Consider the following 14,608-nt stretch of genomic DNA (forward strand, 5'->3'; position numbering starts at 1 on the left):
GTAAAGCTGTCGTTATAGCTATATTTGTATGCCATATGGCGAGACATAGTGATACAATTAATCACCTAATGTTAACATCTATTGACCTATGTTTAACAAATAAATAATTTTGAATTTTGAATTTGAATTTGAATTTGCTTTCAACTGATACCAAGGTCCCTTAAATTATAATCGCACATGAGGCGTGGCGTGACGCAAGCGTCGATCGAGTTAGTTTGCAACATTCGTGTAGCAATAACTGGTTTAAATATTGTTCACAAAAATTTGTTAATGTACCTACTTTTTCAAAGTCTGCCAATATTCAGAATCGTTTCTAAGCACGTCGCCCTCGTAAAATAATAAAAATGAACCGACCAAGTGCGAGTCGGTCTCGCGCACGAAGGGTTCCGTACCATTATCGACAATAGCAAAAAAACAAAAAATATTAATAATTTGTGGGTAGTTTTGTTTTGTTGCATAAAACGTATGTGGGTACTTGGGGAGTTACAGTGACAAGTTAAAACGGTGGTTGTGGTTCGTTAGTCTGATAACTGGTTGCATGGTGTACGGTTGTGTCACTCTGAAGATGAGCTCTGGTTGAGTTCGAAACGCGTCAGTGTAGTGTGGTGGTGGTGATAGATGGGTTTGTGTGATTTGTGTGTGTTCTTACAGTGTGGAGGTGGAGGAACTGCATGAACACGCATATTTTGCATAAGCTTAGCTATCGTAAGGTCGTGGGTGAGCAAGGAAATTCTTTTAGTTCATTGATATGGACCTCCGCAAAGTAACGCCTGATTCAATAAATTAAAAAAACAAGTTTGTTGTATGGGAGCCCCCCTTAAATATTTATTTTATTTTAATTTAATTACTTATTTTTAAAGTGATTATACAACTAAAGATTCTGTGAATATTTCAAGCGTCTACCAGTTGCCGTTATTAATATCAAGCAAAAAACCGGCCAAGAGCGTGTCGGACACGCCCAAAATAAGGTTCCGTAGCCATTACGAAAAAATCAAGTAATATTTTTCTAAGGATTTCGTATTTTATACGGAATCTTCCATAGTTTAGGTATATTTTATACCTTAGGCTGCTATTTACTAATAAACTACTAATAATTCTCAAACAAACTTGAAAGTTTGATATAATTACTATTACTATTATTAGACCTATCCAACGATACCCCACACTAAAGGGATGGATGAGAAAAAAAAAACCACTCCCACTTTAAGTCTATGGGAGGTACCATAAAAAATAATTTTTTTTTGGTAGGTACAATTAAAGTACCATTTTGTCGGCATAGTTTACTTATATATACGTGCAAAATTACAGCTTTCTAGCATTGATAGTCGCTGAGCAAAGCCGCGGCCGGACGGATGGACGGACAGACACAGACAGACAGACAGATGGCGAAACTATAAGGATTACTAATATGATAAATGCGAAAGTAACTGCCTGTCTTCTGTCTATCGGTTACCTTTTCACTCTTACGAGTAAACCCCTGACGCGGTAAGGATGAAATTTGTTAGGTATTGAGATAGTAGATAGTTTACGACTCTTGATAGCATATAGGATAGTTTTTATCCCGGAAACTTGCATAGTTCCCGCGGGATCGCGAAAAAAGAATTTTTAGCAGGCGAATACAGGTTGACTCCTTACTGGTGAAAATAAATTATAGTTTCGGACGCAGCATTTCTAGGCTAAATTCAGTGCATTACCTCTTAAGCTTAAATTAATTAATGTTAGTTCATAACTTGGTAAAAATTACAAATCTTATGGTCATACTATTCTGGACGACAAGTCCTGTAGACTGAATTACTCAGATTTGACATCATTTCGTTTCCAGCCAGCAAATAAATACAATGAGGTTGACTAAAAACATGCTGTGTCTATCATCATCATCATCTCAGCCGTAGGACGTCCACTGTTAGTCATAGGCCTCCCCCATAGACCTCCAGTCGCTTCGGTTGGCAGCGGCTTGCATCCACCGTGAACCCGCGGCTTTAATCAGGTCATCCGTCCGTCCATCTCGTTGGTGGACGTCCTACGCTGCGCTTGCCAATCCGCGGTCTCCACTCGAGAACTTTTCGGCCCCAACGGCCATCTGTTCTCCGTGCTATATGGCCTGCCCATTGCCACTTCAACGAGCTATGTCGGTGACCCTTGTTCTTCTACGTATCTCCTCATTTCTCCCGTAAGAAACCCCAAGCATAACTCTCTTCATAGCTCGCTGAGCAACTCTGAGCCTATTTATAAAATTAATTAGGTACCTACTAATTTATTGACTTTAACAAAAATATTTAACAGATTTTTGCATATTTTTACATACAAATGATTAAGCTAATCGTACAGAGTAAGAAAAATATTTCTGTTCACCACTTAGGAGTCAGCCTGTAGTTCACAAACATCAGAAGGCCAGTTTTTATTGAATGACAAATTTTCGTCTCACCATGACGTTTAGTCGCGTTATAAGATACATCCGTGTTTTGTTTACGTGAGCACCTGTAGTGTTGTAACACGGGGTCAAAAGTTACGCTTCCAGATCAAGGACTCCCATTGTTTAGACTTGGGACTAAGTCTTCGGGTTAACGTCACAACGTAAATGACGTCTGTAGTCTGTCACAAGACAACACATCTGATTTTCTGACAATTAATTTTCCTTTCAAAGTCAAAGTCAAAGTGTTTATTGTATGTTACAGGTAATACATTACACAGGTGTTATGACTTATATACACGTTTCTCTGTAACATGTCAATACGACATACAATTTATCTTAACGACTATATTATGTAGGATCTAAAGTAATAACATTCATTCTTATACATTATTAAATTAAAATCCTTGCACTATCCAAGTACGTCAACATAGAATAATAATAATAATAGTAGCTTGGGCCCTACCCCGTTACCGGCGGCAAACTAGGTTAGGTTTTTATAATATTTTTATTTTGTATGTACTTTTCTGTATTTTACTTTTTAGAACTATTATAAAAACCTAAACCTAAGAATGAAAGAAAAATAAAGAACAATAATAAATATAATTAATCGCATGAAACACGAAACATAACAATAATTAAATCAATGTACATTTTTACTTAATTACCACTATTCTATCTACTTACCATTAATGTCCACAACATTTTACTGTATAAATCACTAAATTTTATCTCCTAAAAAATCGTTCACAGTATAGTAAGCTTTCTTAATGAGGGCTATCGTTTTTTGTCTCACTAGATGGCGCACTGTTGCGTGAGGTTTTTAAGTATGGCTTTCAAAGTCTGTTATTACGGGCGTGAAAACAAATTTTAGATTAAAATAATATTTAATACACCTTAAAACCTTACCATAAAAATATCGAGCATGCCACAGTGTTGCATAGTCCCCGTTTTGTTCGGAAAAAAGGGAGGACAAAGGTTTCCGAAAGACAAAACTGTCTCAAAACACAAACATTCATTGCCCCGGAACGCATATTTGCCATAATTAATTTCAGATATTGCAAAATATTCACAAAATTATTCTAATTATAAATAAACACGCGTAGCTCACCCAAAAACTATGAGATTTGACATTTCAGAGACCTCACGCTACACTAGCGCCTCTAGTGGCGAATTCATACGCGATAGCCCTCATTAATAACTTTTTTAAAGACGCGTAGACGTCTTTAATTCTACAAAGTTTTCCTTATTTCTAATTGTTATTCGATATTGTATTACTAGCTGTTGTTCTAAACTTCGTCTGTGTGGGGTCCGTTTCCGCTCGCATACTTGTTGAAGGTCCAAATGTAATGTTTATCAGAATGATTGTTTTTCATAACTCTTTTCTTTCTGACCAATGATTGCTCAGAATTATAAAACAAACCTAACCATTATTGACCGTTTAAAAATATTCTGAAAGATTTAAGGTTCATAAGTTCTTCTTAAAAGGGTAATTATATTCCCTGAATATGAAATAATGAAACCGTTATCGGTACTCTTAATTTAAGGTTTTAGTGGGGACAAAATTATGACAAACGATGATTCGGACTATAATGACGGTGTGGGTGTTACTAGCGAAGAGTATACTAACTTTGGCGCTCAAATCTGGAAGCATGGTGAACGGCTGTGAAGCTCTGATGATGAACTCTGGTTGAGTTCGAAACTACTACAGTGTGGTGATAGTTGGGTTTCTGTGATATGTATTTTAATTGAGGAGGCGGAGTATCGTAAGGTCGCGGGCGAGCAAAATATATATTTTTATATTCGACTGAATGGCAAACGAGCAAGTGGGTCTCCTGATGGTAAGAGATCACCATCGCCCATAAACATCTGCAACACCAGGGGTATTGCAGATGCGTTGCCAACCAAGAGGCCTAAGATGGAATACCTGAAGTGCCAGCCAGTCATTTCACCGGCTGTCTTAGGTACTCTCCACGCCGAAACACAACAGTGCAAGCACTGCTGCTTCACGGCAGGATTAGCGAGCAAGATGGTAGTAGCAATCTGGGCAGACCTTGCACAATTGATTAGGTATAGCTTAGTTCATTAATGAATGTCCGCAAAGTGACGCCTTTGTCGATAAACTACCAAGAAAGCGTTCACGTAAAAGTACTTGTATGATGATGATAATAATTATACTTTTTTGAGCTGAACAAGTTTATTATTACATACAACAGAAAACAGCAAAAAAAATTAATTAAAGGAAAACTATCCTAAACTAACAAACTTATATACAACAACAAAAAAGATCTGAAACCAAAAAAATAAATAAAAAGAAGATTGGTTTTTTGGAATCTTTTTGTATTTTTTTATTTCAATTCCAAATTTTTACTTTTACGGTCATCCCGTAAAACCTAAATTAAAAATACAAACTGAAATATAGATGCACAGAAAAACCAGAAAAATAAGACCATGACCATCAGTGGTGTAGCGGTATAGCACGCGGTACGGAATACCGAGGACCTGGGTTCGATTCCCAGTGATGGTCTTATTTTTCTGGTTTTTCTGTGCATCTATATTTCAGTTCTTATTTTCAATTTAAATAAAAAGAAATATCATGGGACACTCAAACTAAAGCAAAGCTTGTATTATGGATACTAGACAAGGCTGTCACGATGAGAGCGACAGATGATGAGGAAAGTAGAAGGTAAAGATAGGGGGTCAAAAGTATAAGATAATGTGAGACTTAAAAATACGTCTTGATAAAACGGCTGCTGAGCTAAGAATGAATTTTGACATAAGAACAAAGTGCTGAATAGGTACAGTGGATATTCGAAAATTGAAATTTTGAATTGAATTTTTAAACGAACCGAAACATGAATTTGACGAAGAGGTTGAAAATCAACAAGACATTATTATTACTCGTATCTGCCCCGGCCAGGAATCGAACCTGGGACCTCAAGCTTAGTAGTCAGCTTCTCTAACCACTTGGCCATCCGGTCGTCAAAACAAATTATTAAAGCTAGACCCCTTGGGCAAGGTTCCGAAGATGCTGGCAGCGTTCCCTCTTTGAATAGCGCTAACAACATTTATAAAGAAATATTTAAGAGGTTAGTAGACCAAGAGGACCGTCGCCAACCCGATGGTCGCATCAAATTAAGGCGATAACGAGGCTCACTTTGCCTGCTCTGAAACAAGCTGAGGACAGTTTTGTGGAAGCAGTTCGTCATCGTCTCCGTAAAGGCTTATCAAGACGGATCTTCAGAAATGAAGAACACGACGAAGAAGAAGAGAGTAGACGTCACTCGGGACCGAAGAGCTGGCAAGAATGAGGGTTTTCACAGAGACGAAATATCGCTAGATGGCGTTAGTATCTTCTTCTACTCTTTTAAAATATGGCTGGCTTTTCTGTACTAATTAATAGGACAATTTCGCCAGAGCCAAAGTAAACTCTTTGAGAGGGACGTTGTACGGTGATTGTAGCTTTTGCAACTTGATAGTAAAATTCCAGAAACCACGTGGAGACAACTTGCGCATTAAAAAATGTCAGACACGAGAGCAATATAGAATTTTGTGATCACTGTTCACTGTTAAGGTTAATCGCCGCATAAAACACTATCAAAATTATACTTCAACTAGCCAAAGAAACAGAAATAGCAAAATTAGATATTGTCTACATCCGCCATGTTCGAATGCTATAAATCGAATCCCCAAGATGGCGTTACTATCGTGAGGTCCGTTTGACGTTTGACGTTTGCTCGTGATTGGTTAAATAACTAAATGAGCCAATAGCAAGCAAACGTCAAACGTCAAACGGACCTCACGACCAACAACCTCAACGCGATCTAGCGAAATAGCGATATAGCGAAATAGCGAAAAACCCTCATTAGCTTAGCAATTTCTTTTTCATCTCTCCTGTTCGGAAAGTTTAATTTTCATGGGTAGATAGCCGGGTGGAAAATTGCGTTTTCATCTCTAGGGTGGAAAGTTTTTTTTTTTTAATTTTTCGATTAGCCACGGAGTCGAAGATAATTGAGTTACGTCAATGACACTTTTTTTTCACGTTTCGGCATGGCCATCTAGATGCACGTCGTGACCAAGGAGCTTATATACAACACTGGAGGTTGAACGCCGAACATCCGTTTGAAACAAGAAATTTGATCTTTATGACGTCACGAACATATTCCATCTCTTACTTTAGTTAGGTTAAGAAAGAGATGGATTTCATTCGTGAAATGTGAAAGAAAGAGATGGAATATATAAATAAGTAATAAAGGTCAAACTTCTTCGTTCGGCGTTCAACCTCCAGTTTTGTATATAAACTCCTTGGTCGTGACCAACTCGATTTTTTTATATACTCCGCCGTGGCAAGTGGCCAGGTCGAAAAGATACCGTTGGAGATTGGATATAAGTAAATTCAATTTATTGAATACTGAAATTCAATTTAATGTTATTCTCATTTTTTTGTACTATTTTACTTTCCTACCAGTCGAAATGAAAAGTAGTGTCTAACTCGGGTGAAATTACCCATTTCCCCTCGAGCTATTGGCGCTCTCACTTCGTTCGAGCACCAGAAATATCTCAGGTGAAATGGGTTACTTTCCACCCTTGGTTATCAATCTACTATTGAGCTTGAGATCGACGACCTGTTCGACAATACATGTATTAGGGCAAAACCAAATTGTGTTCTTTACGTAAACAAGTAGTTTTAAACAGGATTAGAGCTTTATAAGTAACGTTCATAAATACTTACCAGTTGTAATAAAATGCGTTAATGGGACCAGTTCCACTAAACCAGAGGTTATGTCGCCTTCGTGTCGTAGTCACAATCGCATTTGCTGTCGTTCTACCGTCTTATAACTATTGAGAGATAGAAATTGTGATTGCGATTGCGCGTTAAATGGCTGCTGGTTAAGATTAGGTTATTTGAGCGTAATATTCAAGGTCAACTCTTCCTGTGTATTAATAGAGGTTTTGCAAAAATATTTTCTAAGATTCGGATATTTAGTTTTTTTTTTAGCTTAACACTCGTTTGTTTCTTATACAGTGTGTTACCGGCAGCCAAGCTGTTAAGGGAGGTTAAAGTAACGTATTTTTGTAACTTAACCATGACATCGTCAGACATCGTGAGGAAACCAGCACAAACCTGCGAAGCAATTCTATGGTGCATGTGAAGTTCCCAATCCGCACTGGGCCCGCGTGGGAACTATGGCCCAAGCCCTCTTGTTCTGAGAGGAGGCCTGTGCCCAGCAGTGGGACGTATATAGGCTGGGATGATGATGAACCATTACATTAGTTTATTTAATAGACAAAAATTCAGACTTTATTTACTTTCTAACAAAATTATAATTGCCAGCCGACAGATACTTTGATTGAAAAATACGTTACTTTAACCTCCCTTAACAGCTTGGATGCCGGTAACACACTGTAAGTCTTGACGTATATATGCCTTTGCCATACAAAGACTATAGATATTTGTGATACGAGGTTGGTAAGTAAGGTTTTAAAAATGAGTAGAACCCGAGCCGCAAGGCGAGGGTTTTCATCGTCACGAGTTTGTAAAACCTTGCCAACCATGTAACATACGACGTTTTTCAATACATTTGTGTGAAAATAGGCAATCAATAACACAATCAATAAAAAAATAAAAAACCAGCCAAGGGCGTGTCGGACACGCCCGAAATAGGATTCCGTAGCCATTACGAAAAAATTAAGTACCTAAGATTTTTCTAAGGGTTTCGTATTTTGGTACGGAATATTCCAAGTTTAGGCATATTTTATACATTAGGCTGCTATTTACTCTTAAAATACTAATTCTCCAGAAAACTTTACCCTTATAGTTTTCCTTGTAAGTTTAGTACCTATACTTACTACCATCCTGATTTTTAAAAAAAAAATCCACCCACGTTGTATAGATCTCTTAAAACCATTAGGGGGTTGCTAAAACGATTTTTCGATTCAGTGATTAGTTTGCAAGTTATTCAACTTTAAAGTGCAAATTTTCATTAAAATCGAGCGTCCCCCCCTCTAAAATCTAAACCGGTGGGTGGAAATTAAAAAAAAAAAACAAGATGGTAGTAAGTATATCGAACTTACAAGGAAAACTATAACGGTTAAGTTCTCTTGAGAATTATTAGTAGTTTAAGAGTAAATAGCAGCCTAAGGTGTAAAATATACCTAAACTTGGAATATTCCGTACAAAATACGAAATCCTTAGAAAAATATAACTTAATTTTTTCGTAATGGTTACGGAACCCTATTTCGGGCGTGTCCGACACGCTCTTGGCCGGTTTTTTATGTGGAGGGAGTGCGGGTTAAATTGCATGAAAAAACATTTTTTCCAACCCAAACGTAGCTGTTTCGCACGACTTGGCCTCACTACTTAGCGGAGGAGCAAGACAGATATTCCATTTATTTTAACATGGACCTCCTTAAAGTAACGCTTGAACCTTTGCAGTGTTTGTAGGTAGTTCAACGTAAGGGTCTCCCCAAACTTTTCGACGGGGAATCGGCTTTAGCCGTTCAAAAAACTCTTTATCTCCACGCAATAAGAGTGAAAAAGACGTCTTCCCGACGGCAAATCTCGTTTCGCGTCGGCCAAGCCGCTCGATTTATTTTTCGATCTATTGCATGGACATAAAGCGTTGTTTGGTCGGCTTAAACCGATTCTGCGTCGACAGATGTGGAGAGACCTTAACAGAGCTCTGTAAGGTTTATTTTTTTTGCGTTGCTGGCCTTGCAATAGACGATACACTCGCCATTTGAAGGTACCCAAATCATAGCTAGGTGGAAAAACCCCAGCAGCAAGTCCATTCTGTATTTTACATGTGCGAGGTAGAAAGGCACGTTTAAACCGCACAGTGGAAGAGCACCAATCATCGAGATGGCCCTGTACTACGCTACGATGTGCAAAATTTGAATTTCGTATCTTGCCGTCCCACGGACGCTTGTATTATTTAATACGAGACCGAAAGGGACGGTACGATACGAACTTAGATTTTCGAATTACGTAGTGCCCCCTGTGACGTGACATGCGCGTACGCAAGGCGTCAGGGGCGAGGTCATAGACTGAATGTCACCGAGACTCCCAAAATTATCATATAATATTAGAGCCATAGATGTTGTGAGCGAAAATTCAATACCAAGTTTGTGACGTTTGAATAAAATTTAGGAAGACTTGTTTTAAGACACGATGAATTTGCTGAAAAATTAAAAATATTATTTGCTCGAGCCGTGGTTGCCTAGTGGTTTGACCTATGGCCTTTTAAGCAGAGGATCGTGGGTTAGAATCCCGACTTCAGTTTTTAGAAATTTACATGCGAAGTTGTATTTGAAATTTAAAGAAAGAAAAGAAAGAAATACATTTATTCACAACACAACAATAGACAACACTACACAAGACAACAATATTATTAAGTACGATAGTATAGATAGGTAATAAGATAGTATAAGTCATTGCGGTTGTGAATCGGACACTGGATCAGCATAACGGACGGAGACGGACGGAGAATCAAACTTGTGAAGCAATTCAATGCTGTGTAAAGTTCCCAATCCGCACTGGCTCATTCTGGCAGTGTGACGTATGTATGTACCTAAATAGGTTGGTATCTGGATGGATATTTAACTGTAGGTAGGTTTTCTTAACTCTTCTTGTGCGTGTCATTTTGTTGCTGCCAAATAGTTTTGCGAATGCTTAATTAAATAGTTATAATCTAAAGGTGATACGATTAGATATACAACCTTGACTTAAATTATTTGACCGATGTATATTTTTCGAGGAATACTTGTGTGTATGTGGTCTCAACTGGTTTTGCGGAGGTCGGTGCTGTCCACGTTGCAGTCAATATTAATACGAAAAAGTTTTTTCGCAACACTTTGTAGACCATCGTGTTCTAGCGATGCGGAGCGTATTTGATCCGTTCATTTTGCGGCCGATTCGTTCGTGGCACGAAGGTTAGAAGGTAACCCTTAATTCATCATTCTCAGCCGGAAGACGTCCACTGTTGAACAAAGACCTCCCTTTAGAATGCCACAAAGAACGACAACACACTTGCATCCACTGGTTGCCTACAACTCTCACTATGTCAACTCGTCAGTCCATCAGTGCGAAGCCTGACAACGCTTCGCTTCGCTTTCGGTTCGTGATCACTCGAGGACTTTCCTCCCTCAACGGTTATCTGTTCTTTGAACAATGTGGTCCGCCCATGGCGACTTTAACTTGCATATTTTTAGAGCTATGTCGGTGACTTTAGTTCTTGAGCGATTTTTCGTATTCCGAATTCTATCACGCAAGAAAACTCTGAACACAGCTGTTTTCGTAGAGCGTTGCGTTAATAATAAACATGGGTATCAAATGAAAGCTAATAATTCGTCCATTTGAAAGAAAGAAAGAAAATAAATTATTTATAACAGCAGTGACACATTACACAGGTTAGAAAAAAATAAATAAGAAGTGTTGCCTCAGCATATCGTTGGTTGGAAACCAGCACTGGTCTTCCGCCGGGCCACATTTGAGGGTCTACTTGTATGTATAACACATTAAAGCTACATTTTCACTGGAAAATCAAAAAGTATAAACCAAAAAAATACTAAATAATAAAAAAAAGGAGAAAAACAAGTAGTACAAGTCAACGCACGTAAAAAGAGCTCTGGGTGGCTAGTGGAGGGGATACGTTTGCGCATCTCAACTAACAAGCCAATGGCGTGACGGCCACGCGCGCTCCTCTGCCCCCTCCCGCGTCCCCCACTGCTCCGCCGCTAATTTGGTCCGTATTTAGCTCACTGCGCAGGTATATCACCGAGCTCTTTTAACGTGCGTTGATTTGTACAGTCTTTGTTTATGTAAATTAAAACCTTAACAGTCTGGACCCATTCCTACGAATTTTTGAGCTGTTCACGATTTCGATGGATCCCGACTGTTGGACTTTTAGTTACGTAACGGAGTTCTAGAATGCTAGAAAGTAAAAAAACTGTTTTCTCCTTTTTAAGTTTTTTGAAAGCAGTCGGGTTATTGATTTCTTTTAAGTCACAGATCAAAGGTATACCTTTACTTGCCCGAATTTCATGTGCTATAATATTCAACCGTCCTAATATTGTTTCTTATAAATTCATTTTCACTACTCATTGTTTACCATATTAATCAAATGACAGAATCTTTGTTTCCCATAATATTAATTTCAATAATTTCATTTTTCATAATCATTGTAAGCCATAAGTATCACATGCAATAATATCATTTGCCATCCATATAAATGGTGAGTATCGACACTATATACTAATAAATCCCATACGTCAAACAAGCCTTTGAATTAGGTAAATTTTAATCACAAAGATTACGTTTGGTAAGAATTGCGACATTTGATTTGTGCGAGCGAGCGAAGCGAGCGAGCAAGACGGTTCGGAGCAGAAGCGACTCGGATAGGTTAGGTTTTTTTTTTATAGTAGCCCGAATAATAAAGATAATAGATAGATTAGTAATAGAAAAAAGCAATTTTAATCAATCATAATCAAAATAAACACTATGTAGTATGGCGTTTGAATATTCTATTAAATAATATTATTACACTTAATAATATGGAAAACAATACGTATTGCATTCGTATCATTATGGCATCTAATTTTCGGGAAAATAAGAATATATCAAATAAATTTTCTAGTAAACAAAACATTCGGGCAGATTAAGTTTCGGGCATAAGAAGTTCGGGATAATGAAATTATGGCATATAACTTTCGAGCAAACAATAGATAACCCAGATCAAATAATTAAAATTAGATAAAAAAAACATGACAAGGTAAAGTTTTGAAGAAGTTCGAGAACGTATACCAAATTTTCTTCAACTTAGCTCTTCATCAGTATTAACAAAGTCTTTCTTTCCCAGCTGATGCTGCTGGGCGGCAGTATTTTCCTCACGTTCCTGTTTGCGGCTGTCATGTGGGTGTGCGTGGAAGCCCCCGTCGCGGCGCTCACCAAAGCTGCGCTTGCGCCGCGACCACGTGACGAGACCAAAGTGTGATTAATTGAGACTAAATGGAATTAGTTGGGACCAAAGTGTGATCAACTAAGACTAAATTCAATTATTCGGGACCAAAGTGTGATTATCTACGACTAAATGGAATCAATTGGGACCAAAGTGTGATTAACTAAGACTAAATGGAATCAATTGGCAGTTTGGGACCAAAGTGTGATTAACTGAGACTAAGTGGAATTAATTGGGACCAAAGTGTAATTAACTGAGACTCAATTGAATTATTCGGGACCAAAGTGTGATTAGTTGGGATCAAAGTGTGTCTTTGGACTAAAGTGTTATAGGCGCCCATATGACTAAAAAGCCATAATATGTAGTTATTTTCTTGCTCAGTCTGTAACGAAGCACCACTAGAGCTGATTGCTCAAGAAACGGGATATTACAGAGCTCGTGCTTGATTGTGCGTGATTGGTTGGGATCAAAAAGAGATTAGTCGGGACCGCAGTGTGAATACTCGGGAATGAAGATTTAGGGATTTTTATATTTATTGAAATAAATGGGTCACTTACCGTCACTACACTTTCTTAATTAAGTTTTAGCTGTCATTTTCATAGTCACGAGTTGGGACTGATATGTCCAGCCGTGGGAATCTTTAATGATAATGATACAATACTACACTACACTGACTCCTTATTGAACATCAAAACATAGTGCAGCACAGAAAATACAGAGATATAGAAATTTTCCAACGTAAACAATATAGGCGACCTTATCGATTCAGAGCGATTTCTTCCAGTTATCCTTATAATAATGATATTTACAACTTGACATTTTAATAATAATAATAATAATCAATTTATTTAAACACAATATGTCCATAGATGGTTAGTACCTAATATTAAAACTTACAACTATGTTAGTAGATTTATAAATAATTCCATAACATTATGTATGTATGTATGTAGGTATGAAAATACTTTATTGTACATAAAAGACAAAAAGAATACAATTTCGATCATTAAAAAAAAATGAAATTAAACAGTATTACATATTATTATTATATGTCACAATCATATTACTTATTATTAAATAACACCGGTCTAGAATATTTATGCTGAAAATTCCAGCGTCGTACATTAGGGCAGTCCACCCTGCCTAGAATAGTATCGAGGAAGCTGTTCGGACTATGCCGTACGCGCAATGATTAATTGATCCATTTATTTCAACGTAGTTACAGTCACCAGCATTAATATCTGCCACAGCGGAGCGTGCAAAAATATCTGACACGTCCTTCCGGCCCTAGAAATAGAGCCGTATCAGATATTTATGCACGCTTGTTGTGTCAGATATTGGCGATGGTGACGTACATGTCTTACTGTAACTTTTTAATTAAGTATATAGCTTTTATTAATGTGTGAGATATTGCGATCAAAAAGTAGCTGGGTCTCAAAATGTGTATAGACGAGATCAAAATGATAATAAATGTTTTTACTGGGAATGCTTGTTTTATTTATAACTAAAATATGTACCATCAGCCAAAAATGTGGTCTACCACCCTTGGTAATCGTTTGCATGTCATAAAACAATAATGCCAATATACGTATCTGTCAACTTGAAAGTTCTACTTTAGCGACATATTTATTTGATAGGATCTTGTTTATAAATTGATAGACCACTTATTTGGCTGATGGTACAGTCACCAGCACCGATATCTGACACAACAAGCGTGCATAAACATCTGATACGACTCTATATCTAGGGCCGGAAGGACGTGTCAGATATTCTTGCACGCTCCGCTGCGGCAGATATTAATGCTGGTGACTGTACCACTAGGACAAAGCGCCAACCTTTTGTTGTCAAGTTTTATTAAATACATTATGTCTGCAATTTAAATAAATAATTGCAGACTTTAATGCATTTGTTTCTTTGTTTAAGTAATTAAAACAAATATTAATTAAGGTTTCTATTTAACCTGCATCATAACATGTTTATAGTTTTATTTGAGCGTTTAGTATTGAAGGTTAAACGATTTATTGGTGACCTTAACATGGTAAGGGTTAAGTATTTACCTATAGGTAACTTAGGTTAGGGAAGCCGTGGTGGCCTAGTGGTTTGACCTATCGCCTCTCAAACAGAGGGTCGTGGGTTCAATCCCCGGCTCGCACCTCTGAGTTTTTCGAAATTCATGTGCGGAATTACATTTGAAATTTACCACGAGCTTTGCGGTGAAGGAAAACATCGTGAGGAAACCTGC

General features: G+C 37.6%; 1 protein-coding gene across 1 annotated transcript in view; it reads left to right on the forward strand.

The window, feature by feature from the left end:
- The window catches only part of LOC141435348 (nose resistant to fluoxetine protein 6-like), a 69,665-nt gene extending 55,798 nt beyond the window's left edge, over positions 1-13,867 (forward strand). The window contains exon 12 of the mRNA XM_074098059.1: positions 12,268-13,867. Within this exon, the coding sequence (XP_073954160.1) occupies positions 12,268-12,402 (135 nt within the window). The 3' untranslated portion in view covers positions 12,403-13,867. The remainder of the gene's footprint in view (positions 1-12,267) is intronic.
- The last annotated feature ends 741 nt before the right edge of the window (positions 13,868-14,608 follow it).

This window comes from Choristoneura fumiferana, chromosome 14 (genome assembly GCF_025370935.1).
Source record: "Choristoneura fumiferana chromosome 14, NRCan_CFum_1, whole genome shotgun sequence".
Lineage (NCBI taxonomy): Eukaryota > Metazoa > Arthropoda > Insecta > Lepidoptera > Tortricidae > Choristoneura > Choristoneura fumiferana.